At 44.6% G+C, this 23,782-nt stretch overlaps 1 protein-coding gene across 1 annotated transcript in view; it reads left to right on the top strand.

The window, feature by feature from the left end:
- The window catches only part of LOC126210160 (replication protein A 70 kDa DNA-binding subunit-like), a 79,671-nt gene that overhangs the window by 25,834 nt on the left and 30,055 nt on the right, over positions 1-23,782 (top strand). The window contains exons 6-7 of the mRNA XM_049939311.1: positions 8,504-8,666; positions 15,613-15,817. Of these exons, the coding sequence (XP_049795268.1) occupies positions 8,504-8,666; positions 15,613-15,817 (368 nt within the window). The remainder of the gene's footprint in view (positions 1-8,503; positions 8,667-15,612; positions 15,818-23,782) is intronic.

Genomic DNA, 23,782 nt, shown 5'->3' with positions numbered 1-23,782 from the left:
ATGTATATAGATTAGTGTAGCTGTTTGCTCTTGTTCCTTCATGTGTGCACCTCGAGACTTCATTTCTGTTAATCTTTTTGATAAAATTCTGACCACCTCTCAACTCCTATGAAGTTGCTAAGTATGCAACAGGGTGGTCAAGCCTTTGGGGTCAAATTTGCCTATTTCACTTGGCTAAGTGTGACATCCTGTGACTATAGTTCCACTGTGAACACTGCTTGACTTTAATTGCTTCCAGAATGTCTTTTTCAACCTTGTTATTGTTCTTGGCAATTCTTTATTTATATGTTCATAGAGTTCATCACACTCTCAAATGTACTATTCAGTTACAGAGTTTGTAGCAATTTTCATGCTTTTCTGCTACGGTCTGCTGATTTCAGTGACATCAGTATGTACTGTTTGCATATTCCTTTCTACTTCCTTTTTTTCTCTCTCTCTCTTCCATAAAGGGGTACTCTGTTTTCTTTGCTCGTAGCTGTGGCCATTTATTTTAGTTTTGTAGTCGTGATTCCAACTCAGTTTTTTCTTATTTGTTCCCAATTAGTCTTCCTACTTCAGAAATACTGATGATGAAATTTGTTTAGAATCTTTTTTTCTCTTTGTTGTTGCAGGTCCCTTTCATTCTTTCTTTGGAACCATTGTGCTTCCTGTTCTTTTATTAGTTTTTTTCCGCTGTGCCTCCCATTCTTCCTCCATTTTTCTCCGTTGTTCCTCCCATTCTTCCTATCTTCTTAAGAAGATCTTGTTGATCTTACATGATTCTGAATAATAATAATAATAATAATAATAATAATAATAATAATAATATCTTTCCTCTGTTTTAACATTTAAAAAATCCTAAATATTATGTTTGACCTCTTGTTCCATTTTATCATCCTAGTCTTTATTTATGCTCTCCATATACTTGTTCCGCCTCAGTCATAATACATAATTTACATAGTTAAGTTTTAAAACAATCACAACTTGACTTCAGTTAGTTCAAATCTTCATGAATTGTTTCACACTCAAAAATCTGACTTTTACTCACAATAATTCTACTGCACCAGTGTGTGACATATGATGACTTTGCTTTTTGCAAATGTACATCTTATCATTTGAATTGCTGCAGTTACTTGACATTGTGGCCCCTGACATATTGGAGACTGCTCATAGTTTTGTGAGAACTTCATTCTGGCCGTGTGGTTCACTATGCTGGTTAATGTCATTCCAGGTGCATGGTTTGCTATTCTGGTTCCTTGTCAGTGCTCGGTGTGTACCCTCCTGCCTGTTGTGACATGTGACATAAGTTTCTTCACAATCAATTTAAATTTTAAATGTATAGATTTCAATTTATTCTCATGCCCCCACCCTAATTCTTCTTCATTGAAGAACGTCCTGCTCACTTATTGTAAGGTACTAGTGCAGGGAAGTAGGATTTGAGCAGTCAAGAGTCACCTCTCATACTACTTTGATGTTTGGAACCACAACCTTTAACAAAACAGTGAATCCGAACATGTTATTTCACAAAAAACTTGTTTCTAATGACAAATAATTACCACACACATCCCTTTTCGTTCCTCATATACTTAGGATTCCAGATATTTCTATAATTCCAATCAAATTGCTTCACTCTGTGTACTAGCCTCCACTAGTCTCTGAAACATAATCCAGAGAACCCCCAAAAGGGGGGTCCCCCTGTGCGTTCTTACATCCAAAAAGGAGCAGGACTAGATAGTGAAATTTTCAAAAACTGGTTTCACCCGTATTTTGTACCCCAAGTTCAGTGACATCTAGAGGAGAAAGGATTGCCACAGAAGGCTGATGTATTGCTTGATAATATCCCTTCACATCCCGATGAGAGGATTCTCATATCCAGTTATGGTCTCATCATAACAAATTTTTACCTCCTAACATGACTGTCATTATGCAGCCAATGGAGCAAGGTGGAATTGCATCAGTAAAACAATGCTACCTGTCTGGTCTACTGAGAATGCTAATTGAAGATGATGATTTGGTGGCATTCTGGAAGTAGTTGATATTTCTAGATACTATACACAGGATTTGTGATCCCAAACAGGAGGAAAATTCTTTCAGATGTATAAGAAAGAGATTTCAGGGTTTATGTTGAAGAAATAACATCTGTACAAATAATAAATCTGGCAGCAAGTTTAAATGGTTTTGAAGGTGTCAATCAAGAAAACTTGAATGATCGGCTGAAGATAGACTTGTGTACACACAGCTTCCAGTACATGAGTTTTGCCAAAATTGTGACTGCTGCTTCACAAGAGAATGGAAAAGACAGTGAATGTGAAACTGTAGACGAAGACAGTGGCATCATTGTACTGCATTGCACTGTGTCGATGCTCTCCTGGATTATATGGGCCGCATAGGGGTTTCAGTATAATGACATTACTGCTGCAAGAAAAATTCCAAATGCCATACGAAAAAATATCAACTCCACTCAGAAGCAGACCAACATCACAGGCAATTTAAAGATAGAAACAGGCTTACAGTATCTATACATAGAACTTGGATAAACTTACGAACAAAGAATACATGTTCGAAAGTATCCCAATTATTTGTGCATATTCTCTCCCACATTACCCCAAGTTATAGGGAATATACTGTAAATAATTTCATTTTTAAATTTTCTTTTCTTTAACTGAATGTCTGAAAAATGGAATGTATTTCAACACTCAAGAATTACAAGATAATTGGTGAAGTATTCTTAAGGTCAGAGAGATTCTTTTTTAAAAAAAGATGTTTCATCGTACATGTGAAAATATAGGATTTTTTAAACTATTTAGTAGGCTACTGTCTGAATGGTGTATAGGCTTGACAAGGATAGTTATGTCACAGCTATGTGATTTTTGTTCTTTCAGATATGGACTAATTGAAGATACACTATGCCAGTGAGAGTCACATTGTCTCTTAATCTTATTTTGAAATTTATTTATGTCCTTGTCAGTTACAATCTTGCAATAAGACAAGCAAAGGAGGCATCCTGGAAGGCATTCTGTGAGGAAGTGGAGGGCACGGCTGCACAATCCAGACTTGACAAGATTCTCACTAGAGTACCAACCAATCCAGGAGGTACGTTGATGGAGGAGGATGGGGAATATACCGACAGCTCGTGAGACGCTGGAATTGCTCCTCAAAACTCGCTTTCCTCAATATTCTCTGCCGGACAGCACAGACCAGTATGTGACCCGAGAGAGACAACGGTTCTCAGGCACTCGAAGATAGTACTGGGACTCGGCCAAGGAGTGTGTGAACTTCAACAAAATTCAGTGGGTGGTGGGAACATTCCAACCGTTCAAGTCACCTGGCCCAGATGGAATTTTTCTAGCTCTCCTGCAACAGGCAGGAGGAAAGCTTAAAAAAGTCCTACGCAGGCTATACAGGGTTAGCTTCGCAGTAGGAATCATTCCCAATGCTTGGAGACAGTGAAGGTTGTCTTCATCCCAAAGCCAGGGAGAATTGATCATACCAAGGCCAAGGATATGAGACCAATCAGTCTGTCCTCAATCATTCTCAAAACGTTGGAAAAACTGGTTAATGTGTATGTTGGGGAGAGGAGGCTAAGTAGAGTCCCTGTACACCTGAACCAACACGCATACCAACCAGGTAAATCATGTGAGACAGCTCTCCACCAACTTGTTGGGAAGGTGGAAAAAGCACTTCACTTCCAAGAAATAGCCCTCTGCATCTTCATGGATATCGAGGGGCCCTTCAGTAATACGAGCTTAGATTCCATGGTAAGGGCAGCAGAGGTGCGTGACCTGGGGACCACTATATGTCGGTGGACCAGGGCCATGCTTAGTGTAAGGAAGGTAGAGGCTACCATGATGAATGAAAAGATGGTAATCAAGACCACTAGAGGCTGCCCACAAGGAGGAGTTTTGGCTCCTCTATTATGGAATCTAGTGGTGAATGAACTCATTGAGGAACTAAATACCAGACAATGCTTCTGCCAAGGATATGCAGATGACCTTGCCATAGTAATACTTGGCAAATTCACTGACAGGAATATGGCACAAGGAGGGTTGGACATTGTGTGAAAATGGTGCATTAAACAGGATCTGAGAGTCAGTCCCAAGAAGACTGTCGTGGTGCCATTTACGAAGAGACATATTCAGCACGCAAGTTGGAATCTAAAGCTCTTCGATGAAGCTCTGCCTGTGAAGGGGACAGTGAAATATCTAGGTGTAACCTTGGATGAGAAGCTAACTTGGACCCCTCATATTAAGAGTATCTGCTCAAAAGCAAAAAGTACTTTAGTGAGTACTAGGAGGGCTTGTGGCTTAAACTGGGGCCTAAACCCCAGGGGTATGCACTGGATACACACCACAGTGGTTAGACCTAGGATTTCCTATGGGACCGTAGTGTGCTGGAAGAAGGTAGAACAGCGGGTTGTTGCTAAAGAGCTTGCTAAGGTGCAGAGATTGGCCTGCTTAGCCATAACGGGCGTAATTAGCAGCACACCAACCGCTTGAATGGAAGCCATGCTGGACATGCCTCCACTTCACCTTTGGGTTAAGATGGAGGCACCAGCTGGCGTGCACAGACTTAAAACTGGCCAAAACTGGGTCTCATTCGGATATCCAGAATCACACACTAACATAGTGAGTGAGGTAAATATAGGTATGGCTGGGGAAATGCCTGCTGACTATATAACAACTCTCAACTGCTTCGACAAACCTTACAACATAATAATTAGAAGTAGGGAGCAGCAGGGAAAAAAACAGTTGGACACCGTATGGGGGGACATTGTTTGGTTCACTGATGGGTCGAAAACAGACCAAGGCATTGGGGCAGAGTTGTACGGGGTCCAGCCAAGACTGGAGAGCATCATCTCTCTAGGGAAACTGACCTCCGTATTCCAAGCTGAAATTACTGCTATCGGAGCATGTGTGGAGGAGAATATCCGTAGGTGCTACAATGACTGTAGCATCTACATCTAATCAGACAGCCAGGCAGCCCTGAAATCATTGGCAGCTCATGCAACAAGATCTAAAATTGTTGCAGATTGCCACAGTGCTCTGGTGGATCTAGGGGGAAGCAATAGGGGAAACCTAGTGTGGGTCCCTGGCCACTCAGGGATCTGTGGCAATTAACAAGCCGATAGATTGGCTAGGAAGGGGGGAACAACTCCATTTATTGGACCGGAACCTGTCCTGACAATCACCAAGGCTGTGATCAAATTAGAACTATGGAAATGGCTTAGGAAACAGCACATAGGATATTGGACCAAGGTCCATAAAGAAAAACATTGTAAGGTAATGATGCCCAAGCCATGTTTTAAAAGAAGCTCTGTAATCCTGGGATTGAACAGGAAAGAGGTCAAACTCATGGCTGGACTGATGACCGGCCATGGGAACTTCAAAAAACACCTACACACAATGAGTATAATGGAAGAGGACCCTAAATGTAGGATCTGTGATGAGGGTGAAGAAACTGCATCACACCTAATCTTTGAATGCGTGGCATTGGAGAGATACAGAATCTTCTGGACAGCTAGACATGAAGAAATTGTCTAACAAAAAAACTGGTAGAGGGACTCCTTGCACTATTTAAGGGTACTGGTTGGCTACAGGGAGCGATACCGCACAATAAACCTAGTTTCGGTGCGGGCAGTGGTGGGACAGACCTAAGCTGTTTTAGCTCTCCTGTTAAAATCAATCAATCAGTCAATGTGAACATTTTCTTTAGGTTGTTTTTTCTTAAGGACATGCTAGATTTTGTGTGAAAATTTTTCCCAGTGTGGTATGACAGTGAACTGAGCCCTTTTGTTATAGAGTATTTTGGGTAAGTTAATGCTGTCTTTATTTTCATTGGCTTGTAGCTTTTAAGCTCAAATTTTGTCAGCTAAGGTGGGATTCTAATCATTTTCTGGTATTTTTGTTAGTGTTTCTAGTTCATAAATTGTTTCCTTTAGTTACTGGATATTTTGCTAGTCCCCCAATGCAGGTCTGCGATTTGGATTGCAACAGCTATTGTGAATTTGCAGTGAGTAGTTGTTTCACTAGAAGCTGTTTAATCTGTGTGTTACTAAATTTTTTTTGGTTTGAGATTGTAAATTTTATTTCATTATGTTGCTCTTGATAGATTGTGTAGTATTTTTTTGCAAGTTATTTCATTGCAAGTGAAATTTATGTATTCGTTTTTCTGTGTCTCCAGATCAAACTACTTATTGGTATTGTATAAGAAAATAGTAGCTAGTGCACCAGCAATCAATTTTCCTTTGTAAAACTGTACTCTGAAACAAGTTTGAAAATGTCCACATCAAACAATGCAAAACTTCTTTCCTTGTGTGTAACAGTCATGTACCTTAACTTAACGGTTGATGAAACTATTTAAATTATCAAACATTATTTACATATACATCATAAAATGAGTGAAATAGTAATGGGGAATTTATTATTGTTGTGTCTTCAGTCCGAAGACTGGTTTGATGCAGCTCTCCATGCTACTCTATCCTATGCAAGACTCATCTCCAAATAACTAATGTAACCTATATCCTTCTCTGCCTACTGTATTCATCTCTGTCTCCCTCTGCGATTTTTACTCCTCCTCCCCCCTACACCACCACCACCACCACCACCACCACCACCACTGCCGCCACCACCACCACCACCGCCACACTTCCCTCCAGGACTACATTTGGTTATCCCTTGTTGCCTCAGAATGTGACCTATAAACTGATTCCTTCTTTTGGTGAAATTGTGCCACAAATTTCTTGTCTCGCCAATTCTCTTCAGTACCCCTCATTAGTTACGTGATCTACCCATCTAATCTTAAGCATTCTTCTCTAGCAATACATTTCAAAAGCTGCTATTCTCTTCTTGTCTAAGCTGTTTATCTTCCATGCTTCACTTCAATACATGCCTGCACTCCATACAAATACTTTCAGAAAAGACTTCCTAACAATTAAATCAATGTTAACATTTTTTAAATGCTTACCTTGCCATTGCCAGTCTACATTTTATATCCTCACTACTTTGACCATCATCAGTTATTTTGCTCCCCAAATAGCAAAACTCCTTTACTACTTTAAGTGTCTCATTTCCTAATCTAATACCCTCAGCATCACCCGACTTAATTCGACTACATTCCATTATCCTCGTTTAGCTTTTGTTGATGTTCATCTTATATCCTACTTTCAAGACACTGTCCATTCCGTTCAACTGCTCTCCTAAGTCCTTTGTTGTCTCTGACAGTTACCATGTCATCGGCAAATCTCAAAAAGTTTTTATTTCTCCTCCCTGAACTTCAATTCCTTCTGCAAATATTTATTGGTTTCCTTTAGTGCTTGCTCAATGTACAGATTGAGTAACATGGGGGATAGGCTACAACCTTATCTTACTCTCATCTGAATCAATGCCTCCCTTTCATGCCTCTCAACTCTTATATCTGCCATTTGGTTTCTGTACAACTTGTAAATAGATTTCACTCCCTGTTTTTTAGCTACACTACCTTCAGAATTTCAAAGAGAGTATCCAAGCCAACATTATTGAAAGCTTTCTCCAAGTCTGCAAATGCTACCTTTTGTTGACCTGTGTTTTAAGATAAGTTGTATGGTCGGTATTGCCTTGCACGTGCCCACATTTCTCCAGAATCCAGCCTGAATTTCACCAAGGTTGGCTTCTACCATTTTTTCCATTCTTGTGTAGAGAATTCGTGTTAGTATTGTGCAACCAAGAAATATTAAATCGATAGATCAGTAATTATTCACATTAAATCGATAGATCAGTAATTATTCACGTGCCAGGAACTGCTTTTATTGGAATTGGAATTACTACACTGTTTCTTAAGTCTGAGGGTATTTCACCTGTCTCGTACATCTTGCGCACCAGGTGGAAGAGTTCTGTCATGGTCCGCTCTCTCAAGGCTATTAGGAGTCCTGAGAGAATGTCATATACTCCCAGGGCCTTGTTTTGACTTCGGTCCTACAGTGCTCTGTCAACTTCTTGTCGCACTATCATATCTCCTGTCCCATCGTCATCTACATCCCCTTCCATTTCTGTAGTATTGCCTGCAATGTCATCTCCTGTGTATAGACCCTCTATATACTCCTTCCATATTTCAGCTTTCTCTTCTTTGCTTAGGGCTGACTTTCCATCTGAGCTCTTGATACTCGTGTAGCTGAATCTCTTTTCTCCAAATGCCCCTTCAGTTTTCCTGTAGGCAGTATATATCTTTTCCTGTAGGCAGTATATATCTTTCCCTTGGTGTTACATGCTTCTGCGTCCTTACATTTGTCCTCTGTTACAGTATTAAAATTAGCATTCCCCCATAACTATTTCATATTCAACTACAGATTATATGTACTATGCTGAGCAGTGTGTGTAAAAGACATTCTTGACTAGGTGGTGCCAAACCAATTTTGAAGTGCACACATTTTGACAACAATCTGTGGGCTTTATAAAAATGGGAAATATTACTGAAGTGTAACTGCATCCATTAAAATATTTTATAGAACTAATATGTAATCAAATTTCCATTAAGTTCTGTCTGCTTCCAGGTGGGTAATCAAAGCTCGTGTTGTAAATAAGACACCAATAAAAACTTGGTCAAATGCAAGAGGAGAAGGGAAACTATTTTCAATGGAATTGGTGGATGAATCTGGGGAGATACGTGCAACAGCGTTTAAGGAACAGTGTGACAAATTTTATGACCTCATAGAGGTGAGTGAACTGAAACTTTTGTTGAACATAAACACAGCAAACTGTGACTAGTCACTTACAAAATATTTGTTTATTTCCCTAAACTAGTTTTGGAGCCTTTTCAGGCTCATTTTGAGATTGGGCATGCCGAAGTTAAAGGTTTCAGTGTGATGGGTTCTGGCGTGTGGCAGTATGGACAGTATTGTTAACATACAAATGGCAGCCTTCATTTTCATGGCCCATCAGTCACAGAATTCATTATAAACACAACCATCAGACATCTGCTAGCATCCAGCATGGGTTACACCTTTATCAGAATAACAATGATTGATAGCTAATAGTTAACAACAGGACAACCCCCCCCCCTGCGGGTCCGGGGTAAGAATAGGCCCGAGGTATTCCTGCCTGTCGTAAGAGGCGACTAAAAGGAGTCCCTCCCCCTCAAGGGGGTAGTTAGTGCCTGCGTCCAGAGACGGACGGTTCCACGACCTCTATTTGCGGTCATTTTGCTTTTTCACTTCTTGTTTCTTCCTTCCTTTGGTTGGTTCCTTTCTTTGCTCTTCTCCACCTCACTGTCTTCCTTACTCTTTCCCCTGCATAATCTCCTTGCCTTCTCATTGCCTTCTTCTCCTTGCCTTCTCATTGCCTTCTTCTCCTTGCCTTCTCATTGCCTTCTTCTCCTTGCCTTCTCTGGTCTCCGCCTCGGCGTTTGAGACACTGTCCTCTCTCTCTCTCTCTCTCTCTCTCTCTCTCTCTCTCTCTCTCTCTCTCTCCCTCTCTCCCTCTCTCTCTCTTTTTCCTCTTCTTCCTTCCTCCCTGTGCGCGCCTGAAGGCCGACCCACGCGTTCGCACGCGTAGCCGGTTACGGGGTAACGCGTAATTCCCCGCCCTCGGTAGGCATGTAAGGCACGCGCGTACCCCCTGGTAAAGGCCAGGCCCGGGGAGGGGTGATTGCCTGAGCTGATACCTTCTGACCATGCCGATTGGTCCCTCCGTCTGTTTCTCGGGAGGTGTGACCTGAGGTGTAAACATTCACCTAAGGCGGGAGTGCCCTCTGAGAGGGTCCCCACAAGGAAGGAGCGCGCCATCGGAGACGCTGGCAATCATGGGGGATTCCTCCGCAATGGATTTCACTCCATCTCTCTCGACTTCTGCCCAAAAACGGAAACGTGACCAGCTACCAGTGACAAAAGTACTACCGCCTGCCCCACAGTTCCTCGTCGTTTCTCGATCTGAGGACGGAAAGGATTTTTCCTCTGTCAACCCTTTCGTTATCCAGAAGGGCGTCGATGCCATAGCCGGATCTGTCAAATCGTGTACCAGGTTGCGTAACTGTACCTTATTACTCGAAACTGAGAGCGCCTTTCAGGCACAAAAACTGCTTCGGGCCACACTCCTGTACACATTCCCTGTCCGGGTGGAGGCTCACCGAACTTTGAATTCGTCTCGTGGTGTGGTCTATACTAGATCCCTCGACGGTTTGACTGACGAGGAGATTCAATCTTTCCTCGCTGAGCAGGGCGTGACGGCTGTCCATAGGGTCATGAAAAAGGTCAACAATGACCTTGTACTGACCCGGACACTTTTCTTGACCTTCGATAGTGTTCAGCTGCCATCGCGCATCAAAGCGGGCTACGAGGTTATTTCTGTTCGCCCCTATGTCCCGACACCTACGCGCTGCTACCAGTGTCAGCGTTTCAATCACACTCGCCAGTCTTGTTCCAATGCGGCTAAATGTGTCACTTGTGGCAGGGATGCCCATGAGGGTGACTGTCCACCTCCGTCTCCTCGTTGTGTGAACTGTCAGGGTGACCATGCCGCATCCTCCCGCGACTGTCCTGTCTATAAGGAAGAACGCTGTATCCAAGGAATTCGGGTCAAAGAGAAAGTGTCCACCTCGGCTGCTCGCAAGCTGTTGGCTAGTAGGAAGCCCACGCTGCTCCCAGCGGGGAAATACAGTACTGTCCTCGCCTCTCCTTGGACTACCAGGGAGGTGGCAACCCAGACATGCGATCTGACCTTCAGCACCACGGTCGTCCGTTCGGCCAGTGCTAAGATCGCGCGGTCGACGTCTCCTCTTCGTCCCATCACCCCACAGACACCAGCCCCTTCATCAGCTTCTGCTAAGACGAAGACCCAGAAGTCAGATGCACGGGCCTTCAAGAAGGAACCGTCCCGTGCAGACTTCCTACGTACCTCGACCTCCCAGCCTTCGTCCGGTACTTCCACCAAACGACCTTCCAGGAAGGCTAATAGGAAGCACAGATCTCCTTCTCCGCCACGGCACATTTCTTCTCCTGCGCCAACCAGCGGTTGCCGCCCCAGGCTGTTATCCGTTTCGCCTGGCCGCACCGCTGGTAGCCGAACATCTGGCCGTTCACCGGCGGAGGAAGCTCCCCCTCCCGGCCATCTTCCCAAGATGGCCGATGAACCTATAGACCCAATGGACGATGACTGTCCGCCTACTGATAGCGGCGGCAGTGCTCGCTCGAAGCCAGGCCCTCAGCGGCCTTCGAGGTGACCCCTTCTTTCATCTTTCCTTTTTTTTTCTTACGATGGCACTTATTCACTGGAATATTCGCAGAATTCGCTCCAACCGAGAGGACTTGAAGTTGCTGCTTCGCTTGCACCGTCCGCTCGTCGTAGCCCACCAGGAAACGAAGCTACGCCCATGCGATCAAATTGCCTTGGCACACTACACCTCTGTGCGTTTTGACCTACCCCCTGTGGTAGGTATCCCAGCTCATGGAGGGGTTATGTTGCTGGTCCGGGATGATATTTACTACGATCCCATCACGTTGCACACCGGCCTGCAGGCAGTTGCCATCCGCATTACTCTCCCCACTTTTACATTTTCCATTTGTACCGTTTACACTCCATCGTCGTCTGCCGTTACAAGGGCAGACATGATGCAACTTATTGCTCAGCTACCTGCACCATTTTTGTTAACTGGAGACTTCAATGCCCACCATCCCCTTTGGGGCTCTCCAGCATCCTGCCCGAGGGGCTCCCTGTTAGCAGACCTTTTCAACCAGCTCAATCTTGTCTGCCTCAATACTGGCGCCCCTACTTTTCTTTCAGACACATCTCACACCTATTCCCATTTAGACCTCTCTATATGTACTCCCCAACTTGCACGCCGGTTCGAGTGGTATGCACTTTCTGATACATATTCGAGCGACCACTTCCCGTGTGTTATCCATCTCCTGCAGCATACCCCCTCTCCGTGCTCATCTCGTTGGAACATCTCCAAAGCAGACTGGGGGCTCTTCTCTTCCAGGGCGACCTTTCAGGATCAAACATTCACAAGCTGCGATAGTCAGGTCGCACACCTCACGGAAGTCATTCTCACTGCTGCTGAATATTCCATCCCTCACCCTACTTCTTCTCCACGTCGCGTACCGGTCCCCTGGTGGACCGCAGCATGTAGAGACGCTTTACGTGCTCGTCGACGTGCTTTACGCACCTTTCACGAAAGCCAGCTGGGCTGCTTTCACAAGCACCTTCAACAGTTTTACTCCTTCTTCTGTTGTCTGGGGTAGCCTGCGCCGGCTATCTGGCACTACGGTCCACTCACCAGTTTCTGGCTTGACGGTCGCGAATGACGTCCTTGTGGCCCCTGAGGCTGTCTCCAATGCCTTCGGCCGCTTTTTCGCAGAGGTTTCGAGCTCCGCTCATTACCACCCTGCCTTCCTCCCCCGCAAACAGGCAGAGGAGGCTAGGCCACCTAACTTCCGCTCCTCGAATCGTGAAAATTATAATGCCCCATTCACCATGCGGGAACTTGAAAACGCACTTGGCCGATCACGGTCCTCCGCTCCAGGGCCTGATTCTATTCATATTCAGATGCTGAAGAACCTTTCTCCTGCGGGTAAAGGTTTTCTTCTTCGTACTTACAATCGCATCTGGATTGGAGGACATGTTCCCGCATGCTGGCGCGAGTCTATTGTTGTCCCGATTCCTAAGCCGGGGAAGGACAAGCACTTGCCTTCCAGTTATCGACCCATCTCGCTTACCAGCTGTGTCTGTAAAGTGATGGAGCGAATGGTTAACTCTAGATTGGTTTGGCTGCTCGAGTCTCGACGCCTCCTTACCAATGTACAATGTGGATTTCGTAGGCGCCGGTCTGCTGTTGACCATCTGGTTACCTTGTCGACCTTCATTATCAGTAACTTCTTGCGGAAGCGCCCGACCGCGGCTGTGTTCTTTGATTTGGAAAAGGCTTACGACACCTGTTGGAGGGCGGGCATTCTTCGCACCATGCATACATGGGGCCTTCGCGGTCGCCTCCCTCTTTTTATTCGTTCCTTTTTAATGGATCGACAGTTCAGGGTACGTGTGGGTTCTGTCCTGTCAGACACCTTTTGCCAGGAGAATGGGGTGCCACAGGGCTCAGTTTTAAGCGTCGCTCTCTTCGCCATATTGATCAATCCAATAATGGATTGCCTCCCAGCTGATGTATCAGGCTCCCTTTTCGTGGACGATTTTACCATCTATTGCAGCGCGCAGCGTACGTGTTTCCTGGAGCGCTGTCTTCAGCGTTCTCTTGACCGTCTTTACTCGTGGAGTGTCGCCAATGGCTTCCGTTTTTCTGCCGAGAAGACGGTCTGTATTAACTTCTGGCGCTACAAAGAATTTCTTCCACCGTCTTTACGACTCGGTCCCGTTGCTCTCCCATTCGTGGAGACAACAAAATTTTTAGGTCTTACATTTGATAGGAAACTTAGTTGGTCTCCACATGTGTCTTATTTGGCTGCCCGTTGTACCCGTTCTCTCAATGTCCTCCGTGTTCTCAGTGGTATGTCGTGGGGAGCGGATCGAACCGTCCTACTTCGCCTATATCGGTCGATCGTCCGCTCCAAGCTGGATTATGGGAGCTTCGTATACTCCTCTGCACGGCCATCCATCTTACGCCGCCTCAACTCCATACAACATCGGGGTTTACGACTTGCGATCGGAGCGTTTTATACTAGTCCCGTCGAGAGTCTTCATGCTGACGCTGGTGAGTTGCCACTCACCTACCGGCGCGATATACTGCTTTGTCGGTATGCCTGCTGGCTACTGGCAATGCCCGACCACCCGTCTTATCGTTCCTTTTTTGATGACTCTCTCGACAGTCAATACGGGTTGTATGTCTCCGCCCTGCTACCCCCTGGAGTTCGCTTTCGTCGCCTCCTTCAACACCTTAATTTTTCACTCCCTGCCACCTTTCGAGTGGGCGAGAGCCACACGCCACCTTGGCTCCAGGCTCAGGTTCGCGTCCACCTTGACCTCTGCTCGCTCCCGAAGGAGGTTACCCCCGGTTCAGTCTACCACTCCCGTTTTATCGAACTTCGTTCGAAGTTCATTAATATGACCTTCATTTATACAGATGGCTCTAAGACCAATGACGGGGTCGGGTGTTCTTTTATTGTCGGGGCACAAAGTTTCCAATATCGGCTCCATATCCATTGTTCGGTCTTCACAGCTGAGCTCTTTGCCCTCTACCAGGCTGTCCTTTACATCTGCCACCACTGACATTCTGCATATGTCATCTGCTCCGATTCCCTGAGCGCTATCCAGAGCCTTGGTGATCCGTACCCGGTTCACCCTTTCGTGCACCGGATCCAATGCTCTCTTCAGCAGCTGGTGGACGTCGGTTCTCCGGTTAGCTTTATGTGGGTTCCTGGCCATGTCGGTATCCCTGGGAACGAAGCTGCAGATGCCGCGGCCAAGGCTGCGGTCCTCCAGCCTCGGACAGTTTCTTGTTGTGTCCCTTCGTCAGATTGTAGCAGGGTAATTTGTCAGCGCATTGTCTCGCTGTGGCATGCCGATTGGGGTGCACTTCCAGACAACAAGCTTCGGGCCTTGAAAGCTCTACCCGTGGCTTGGACGTCCTCCTCACGCCCTTCTCGGCGGGAGGAGGTAGTTTTGGCCCGGTTGCGAATTGGCCACTGCCGGTTCAGCCATCGCCATCTGCTGACGGCTGCGCCGGCGCCATTCTGCCCATGTGGGCAATTGCTGACGGTCCGCCACATTTTAACGTCGTGTCCGAATTTTAACACCCTGCGTCTCGATATTGGCCTGCCATGTACTGTAGAAGCCATTTTAGCGGATGACCCACGAGCAGCTGCTCGCGTTCTTCATTTTATCAATTTGACAACCCTCTCAAAGGACATTTGATTATGCTGTTTTCTTTTTCAATCCTATGCCTGTCAGTATGTCTTTCATCGTGTTTTCCGTTTTGTTGCTGTTTTAAACTTGTGACTCGCGGTGCATTCCTAAAGTAGTCTGGGCGCTAATGACCGTTGACGTTGTGCGCCACAAAAAGGACAACAGCCGTAGAAATGATCAAGAAATGATATTGGTTATGACTCGAAACCAATACCGTTAGTGTTAATTTCTTTTCGTTATATGCTTTGTCTCTGTGTGTAGCCTATTTGTTCTACATGACGTAATCTCACAGGTTAGGAAAGAGATTAGGATAACAACAGCCTGCAAGGTGAACTTATTACCAATGAAACGGTGGCAGACTTTGATGATTCCATCTTATAGATGTGACATTTGAAAGTAGGACAGAAATCTTAGTTATTTCAATAAATAAATTTTGTGTGAAGAAATGAAAGCAACAAGTAGATGAAATCATTGCCAGTCATGGAGGAGTCTCATTGCTGATCAAATCTCACATTATTTACTTAAATAATAAGCAGTAATATGTGAAGATGTTTTATGTGCCATATATGTTGACACTTTTCAAAATTCTTATTTTTCCTCGTAGCATACCATTGGATAATCATGGACAAAATAGACAGCTAGTATATTACGAAGCAAAGTGTTGCCATGGTTCTTCCAGAAAACAGTTTCATTTTCAGCTTCTTATTTATGAGTAGTGTCTCACTCTTTGTATGAGATGTTACTTCTGAAGTGCAATCGTGAAACATGTACACCATTGCTTTCACATGTATTAATATATTGTAACTTGTTTCAGGTGGATAGAGTGTATTTTATTAGTAGGTGTCAGTTGAAACCAGCAAACAAGAAGTTTACCAGTGTGAATAATGATTACGAAATGACGTTTACGGGTGAGACTACTGTTGTACCATGTCATGAAGACGTTACTGATATCCCTCACATTACCTTTAATTTTGTACCTCTGAACAAGCTCGCTGAAACTGATCTCACGGCAATTGTTGGTAAGTAACTTTGTCTGTGTGAGAGCATAATTTTTGTTTTTGAAGAGAATTCATTTCATTTAAGCACTAAGATTTATAGTTAAAGCCAGAATATGAAAATGTAAAATGTGTAAACCTCTAAATGAAATAGAAGTAACTGTAAATAAAAACATTTTGGACTGGTGGTGTTCTAAAGCTTGTGTAATTTTCAGAAACATCTTATTTGTATGAGAACCTCTGGACTTCATTTAAAAACTTCATTGTTCGACAGATTTTGGATTTAGGCCATTGTAGTGGGAAATAACAAGAGGATAAAATGCAGTAAAACAATAAATTGATTGCAAATCTTTATAATAAAACTTCATAAGAAATTGACAAAATCAAGCAAATATTGGTATGGGGCTTATACTGTATTTATCTTCTATGGATTTTCCCCACATAACTGATGTGTTTGTATTTGTATACGTCATGGACGTTTTCTGTACATTTGTACTATAATGTACCTCATGAATAATGTGAACAATACACATTATAAATATGGTAATGGAAATAATTCACAGAATGTAAATGTGGACAGAGTAAAAGTGACAGCTGACTATATAGTTTGAGGCTTTGATTTATCAGTAAGCACTGAAACAAGACTGAGAATTTTGCTGAGCTTTGAAAGTTATGTTTCTCTTGAACTAACAGAACACACGTGCATTCACTCCCTTACACGTGCACAGCAATATTGTTCCCTCTGACAGCGTTGTACTGGCAGTGAGGGGTCATATCGAGTGAAGTTGATGAGGAGGCAGAGTATTACCGATAGCTGGAAGGGAGTGGCAGCAGGCGCACAGGACAGGAACGGGCCACTGTCGGGCTCACAGTGGTGCAGGCAGGGGGAAGTTGGATGTGGCACACAATGATGTGGACGATTGGACTGGGAGGGGGGATAGAACTGCTGTCTTATGGACAGCATGTCGAGTCTAAAATAAGATCAGTGAGGGGCCGTGGGGTCAGGAGGTGGAAGTGGGGTTTGAAATGGATTAGCAGTGACAGAGGCCAGGAGGGTTGTGTGTTGAAAGATGTGTAGTGAGGGCAATTACTGTCTGTTCAGAGAAGTTACTGTTGATGGGACTGGATCCAGATGGCTGGGGCTGTGACCCGCTAGTGGTAGTATTCATTATAGTCAGCAAATCGTTCCTCCACCAAGGGATTGACTTTGCCTTCGGCCACAGATTGCCAACCATTCCCTCTTGTGGCCAGCTAGTTACTTATCAGCTCCCGTGCCCCCCCCCCCCACCCACCCACCCCCTCCACACACACACACACACACACACACACACACACACGGCTGTGTTATGTGACTGCTTTCACAGATGACCTGCCTCCGATGGGGTGAGATGCACCTGTGGTGGATCTGGATTATGTTGTGCTTCACTAGTGCATGGGACAGGTCTCACACCCAGGTCTCACATGGGTATGACCCGTTGCTCGAAGGGTTCGGAATAGCTCTGACGTAAGGTGGACATTGTGTTATGATTCTTGTAGTCAGTCATTATGATGACAGGTGGCCAATGCTAAATAGAAACACATATTGCAGGTTTGGCAGTGAAGTTGGTAAGGAGCTGGCTGCATAGTCTGTACCTGCAATGACTGAAATAATTAGTAGTCATAGGTAAAAATAATATATATTGTACTTAACTTGTGTTACAGCCTTGTTCATATGCTGCATACATATAATTACAAACCAATATCTAGAGAGGCATTACTTATGCCATACTTGACTAAGCACCTTGTTAGAGGTTGCTTCCTATCAGCTGAAGGCTATGCTACATTCCTAGTTGACGTCCCGAGCAAGAGTGGATGAGAGCTCGCTAGATACTTGTCTCAAGCCGCGGATCGGCACCAGTCACGACTCGCGGTTCCAGCAATATCTATTATGGACTGCGGTCGATATCTGCTTGGGAGACAGGAGTGTCTCGTGACACAGTTCACAGGAGCTTCTATCGTCGGTCACTTTTCCTTCTAACCATGCTTTCCCTTCCTTGCTCCCTCTCTCTGGTCACCCATTCTGTCGGATATGATCTGTCACTTCAGTCGGGCTGCATATCTGTACAGTGTAGTCGGTCAAGACATTGTGGCTGCGTGAGGTGTATGTGAATTCTGTTTCCTCAGGAGAAAGATGTGTCCTAAAGCTTAAGGCGTACTGACCTACTCAGTCATGTGCATGTATTCGTGACTTGACACCTCAACTGTGTGCTAACGTAATACTTGTAATATAAGCTTAGTGTTTTATAGTAGCAACAGCTCACAACATTAGTCTTTGCAAATGTACCCTCCGTGGGCTTGTATGCATGTCTATTAAGGGGTTGCTAATGCAACTTGAAAACATGTGCCTAGACCACTTCATTTGTGAGCAAAAACAGCTGAGAGATCAGTAACAGGAATGCGAGACAAGGGCAAAGTGTCGCATAGTTCCTCGAATTTCCTCTTCAGAAGTAAGTATGCATGCTACATTGTACAGAACTGATAGTTTGGTTACAGTTAAAAGATAAAACAGTGTGTAAATAACTAAATATGACTACTATGTTAACAGTAATAAGTAAGGAAACACTTCACCTCCCTGTAGTTTTCCTACCACTTCACTGGGTGGTTGTTTCTCATAAATGAGACTTAAGGTATGTACTGCATAGCACCCACTGTCTGCAGATGTGTACTGTCTAAGGAAGGATACATTTGCTGAGAGCCACGTTTTGAGCTTTACTTGAAGTGCATTAGTCCTGCTATAAAATGCTGTGATTACACTGCATGTGTGTGTAAGGTTTCATTTTTCTGTTTAACTGTTTCCTTTAATGTATTGCAACATATTTTAATACAAACTTACTTTGTGCAATGTTTTCACTTTAGTGATGTGTATCAGCATTTCCGGAGTAGTTTTGAGACACAAATCCTTAACCACATAAATAACATACTCGTAACTCCTGTTCCTGTATTTTGTTGTTTTTTAATAATTCCTTGATTATTTCTTTGATAAAATTTTGCTGCTGATTAATTGTTCATTTGTATTTCATTCCATTAGTTTTCAGAATTAAACTGTTTAAACAAAGTTTTTAACACAGCTGAGAGTGTATCATTGAATATGATATCGTTCTTGAAGCTCCAAATGTACAGCAGTGGTCAGAAGTATTTTGTATAAAGCATTAACTACAACTGCATAAATGTGAGTGTGTAATAGAAATAACTGCCCGTGGATAGTTGAAAAGTACTTAATTCTAATACCTTAGTACAAAACTATATTTAGTTTAAGCAAAGTTATCTTAGAACAGAAATAATTTCTGTGGCTCAAAAGTAATTTGTAGTTCTAAGTATGTAAGAGTAAAACGAAACTATTGAGTAATCTGAAGAACAATTCAGTATTTTTTTTTGTGTTCCCATGGGCTTCGATCATAGCTGCACATCTGATTGGCATTGAATCTACAAATTTCTGTAATATGTCAAGTAGAGCTGACCATTCGTCCAATAATGCAGCAGCAAATTGACCCTTGTTTGAGTAGCTTCTATGATGAACAAATCAATCCAATGTATCCCAGAGATGTTAAATGTTATTTAGATCCAGGCTCAGTCTTGGCCATGCCAAAAGTTCGATTTTGTTATCTGAAAAGTTTTTTTTTTAAATGGTTGTAGGTATGTTTTGAAACATTGTCCTGCTGAAGTATATGATTATGTGGCATATTTGTTTTTCCATGTGAAACCTATTCTTTTCTGTAATGTCACTACTTGGACTAGAGGACCAATCCCACACCTAGAAAAACATCACCACACCACGACACTGCTACCACTGTGCATAATGGTCGGTGTGTGGTACTTTGTATTGCCGTTTTGGTCGCCAAATACGGCACACCATTAGAAGAAATTATATTACATTTACTATCATTGCTCCATAAACATTACACCAGACTAGCATTTCAAGTTTGATACTTCTTTGAAATCTGTATCCTGCCTATACATGATGCTTATTTACCATATAATCACCTGCTACCAGAAGGCTTTTTACAGTAGACATGTAGTTTCAATCCTTGATGCTCCTTCAGGTCATCCCTAACTTGTCAATTGATTTTCTTGGGTCAGCAACAAACTGCTTACAAATCGTTTTGTCCTCCCCTTGCTGTTCTTCGAGGACATTCTGACCGTAGCTTGCTGGCTGTTGTTCGTTCCTGTTTTTGGCGCCGACTCCACAGACTTATTAGTTGTTGTGATATGCTGTAGTCTCTAGCAACTGCGATTTTCCCTTCTTTGACAATATTATGAAAAGGAATGCTACTCACCATATAGCGGAGATGCTGAGTCGCAGATAGGCAAGACAAAAAGACTCTCACAATCAAAGCTTTCTGCCATTAAGGCCTTTGCCAACACACACACACACACACACGACTGCAGTCTCAGGCAACTGAAACCACAATGCGAGCAGCAGCACCAGTTCATGATGGGAGTGGTGACTGGGAGGGGGTAAGGAGGAGGATGGGGGTGGAGGGGGAGGGATAGGTTAGGTTAGTGTTGTTTAACGTCCCGTCGACAAGTATGGTAGGAGTGGAGGACAGCAAAGTGCTGAATGCCCATGGCACAACCTTTCCCAACACTCAATGGATTTCAAACCAGCCTCTTCCTTCCTAGTCCCCATGACCAACTGTATCCTCGCCCACAATTACTTCTTCTTTGAAGGTATTACCTACAAACAAATCTGGGGTACTGCTATGGGCACCCACATGGCACCATCCTGTACCAACATACTCGTGGGCCATAGAGGAATCCTTCCTAAAAACCCAGAATCCTAAACCTCTCACCTGCTTCGGATTCATTGATGGCATCTTTGCTATCTAGATTGAAGGTAAGGACACCCTATCCATATTCCTCCATAACCTCAGCCACTTCTCCCCCATTTGCTTCACCTTGTCCTACTAACCCAACAAGCCACCTTCTAGATGTTGACTTCCACCTCAAAGATAACTACATCAGTACCTCCAGCCATATCAAACCTACTAACCACCAACAATACTGCCACTTCAACAGCTGCCACCATTCCATACAAAGAAGTCCCTTCCATACAGCCTAGCCACCAGTGGTCATTGCATCTGCAGTGACAAGAGTCGATGCTTGAAATATACCCAGGACCTCACTGATGCCTTCACTGACCGTAATTATCCTCCCAGCCTTGTACAAAAACAAATCTCCCATGTGTTATCTTTCTAGTTTCTCACCACCTCCCAACGTCTCCACCATCCGGCCACAGAGTAGCATTCCCCCTCGTAACTCACTACTACCCAGGACGAGCAACTGAATTACATTCTCTGCCAGGGTTTCGACTACCTCTCGTCGTGCCCTGAAACGAGAAATGTCCTGTCCACTATCCTTCCCACTCCTCCCACAGTGGTATTCTGCCATCCACTGAATCTACACAATATACTCGTCCATCCTTACACAACCCCTGCTCCCAACCCCTTACCTCATGACTCATAACCCTGTAATATACCTAGATGCAAGACCTGTCCCATACTTCCTGCCTGTGAAACAAGTCATGTGGTCTACAAGCTAAGCTGCAACGACTATGCTGCATTCTGTGTAGGCATGACAACCAACAAGGTGCCTGTCCACATGAATGGCCACCAACAAATTGTGGCCAACCAACAAGTGGATCACCCTCTTGCTGAACACACTGCCAAACATGATATCCTTCATAGCCTGTGCCATATGGATGCTTCCCACCAACACTACCTTTTGTGAATTGTGCACGTGGGAACATTCCCTGCAATACATCCTATGTTCCCGTAACCTTCGTTAGTCACTGTCCTCACCCATTCAGCCCCTTCCCTGTTCCCATTCCAGCACTACACAGCCATCATTCCACCATCACATCCAGTCTTTCTATTTCTCTCCTTTTCCGCCACTCCCACCAACTCCCCACCTCTACCCTGCCCTCCGTCTAACCTGCTGCACTTCACTGTCCGCCACCCCCACCATACTATTCCTCCCACTTCCAGCCCCAGCCTCTTCTTTACCCCCACCCAGTGGCCACTCCCATCATGTACTGGAGCTGCTGCTCGCAGTATGGTTTGTTGCCTGAGGCTGCAGTTGTGTGTGTGTGTGTGTGTGTGTGTGTGTGTGTGTGTGTGTAGGGGGTGGGGTAAAATGGTGCCAAGTCTTAAAAGTTTCCGAGTTTAAATAATATTTAGATATCTAATCCGAAACACGAAAAAAGTATATATAAATTAAATTATTTATTTGTCATTCACTGCATTCAAACTTAACAGTGAAACAATTAGTGGATGTAAGTGGAGTGCCGGTTAAACTTATGAATTGCAGTTAAAATACACTGCTGGCCATCGTAAATGCAACACCCTGAAGGAAGCGTCCGAATCAAGTGAAATTTACACCATGGGTTTGCAGCGATGAGATATGCAACTGATTAGAATTTCAGCGCAGGCGCACATCACGCGCGCCTGTGGTGCCACCTCATAGCGCCATTTAAGGCTTGGCGATTTCGACGAGTGTACGTTCGGCACGTGTGTTTACCTTGTGGTTGTTTCACAAGACGATCAGTTATGCCTCGTAGACAACAGCGAACATCTTTTGATCAAGTATCCGAGTTCGACAGAGGAAGGATAGTGGCTTACCGAGATTGTGGATTATCATACAGAGAAATCGCTAGTCGTGTTGGACGAAACCAAACAACTGTAATGCGGATATGTGACCGTTGGATGCAGGAGGGTACGACGGACCGACGTGGTCGATCGCATTCACCTCGGTGCACCACTGCACGTGCTGATAGGCAAATTGTGCGCATGGCAGTGACGGGTCGCTCAGTGACATCCCGAACCATAGCACAGCACATTGCGTCTGTAACGCATCATCCAGTGTCTGCACGTACCATTCGACGCCGTTTACAGCAGAGTGGTCTGTCCGCAAGACGTCCATTGCTTCATCTACCATTGATGCAGAACCACAGACGTCTCCGTCGCCAATGGTGTGATGACAGACGGATGTGGACGGCAGAATGGAATGACGTTGTCTTTACTGACGAGGCACGCTTCTGTCTGCAGCACCACGATGGTCGGATTCGAGTGTGGAGACACCGTGGAGAGAGGATGCTGGACAGCTGCATTATGCACCGCCACACTGGTCTTGCACCGGGTATTATGGTATGGGGCGGTATTGTATATTACTCTCGCACGCCTCTAGTACGCATTGCCGGTACTTTAAGTAGCCGGTGCCGGCCGAAGTGGCCGTGCGGTTAAAGGCGCTGCAGTCTGGAACCGCGAGGCCGCTACGGTCGCAGGTTCGAATCCTGCCTCGGGCATGGATGTTTGTGATGTCCTTAGGTTAGTTAGGTTTAACTAGTTCTAAGTTCTAGGGGACTAATGACCTCAGCAGTTGAGTCCCATAGTGCTCAGAGCCATTTGAACCATTTTTTTAAATAGCCGGCGCTACATATCCGAGGTGCTGGAGCCAGTTGTCCTTCCTTACCTTCAGGGCTCGGCCACAGCCATATTTCAACAGGATAATGCGCGACCACACGTGGCACGCATTGTCCAAATGTTCTTCGTCAATAACCAGATTGAATTGCTTCCCTGGCCGGCTCGCTCTCCGGATCTTTCGTCGATAGAAAACATGTGGTCCATGGTTGCTCAACGAGTGACTCAGATTACATCCCCGGCTGCCACACCAGATGATCTTTGGCAACGTGTGGAAGCTGCTTGGGCTGCTGTACCCCAGGAACACATCCAACGTCTCTTTGACTCAATGCCGAGACGTGTGGCAGCGGTGATCTCCAACAATGGCGGCTACTCTGGCTACTGATTCTGGCAGGAACCACATGTCACAGACGTCTGTAAACGTAATCATTTGATACTTGGTCAACATGTTATCTACAAAATAAATCTTGTTGTGCTACCTCTTGTCTTTCTTGGTGTTGCATTTACGGTGGCCAGCAGTGTATATATTCAAACA

The sequence above is a fragment of the Schistocerca nitens genome, chromosome 10 (genome assembly GCF_023898315.1).
Source record: "Schistocerca nitens isolate TAMUIC-IGC-003100 chromosome 10, iqSchNite1.1, whole genome shotgun sequence".
NCBI classification, from domain to species: domain Eukaryota; kingdom Metazoa; phylum Arthropoda; class Insecta; order Orthoptera; family Acrididae; genus Schistocerca; species Schistocerca nitens.
This window is presented reverse-complemented; position numbering and strand designations above follow the sequence as displayed.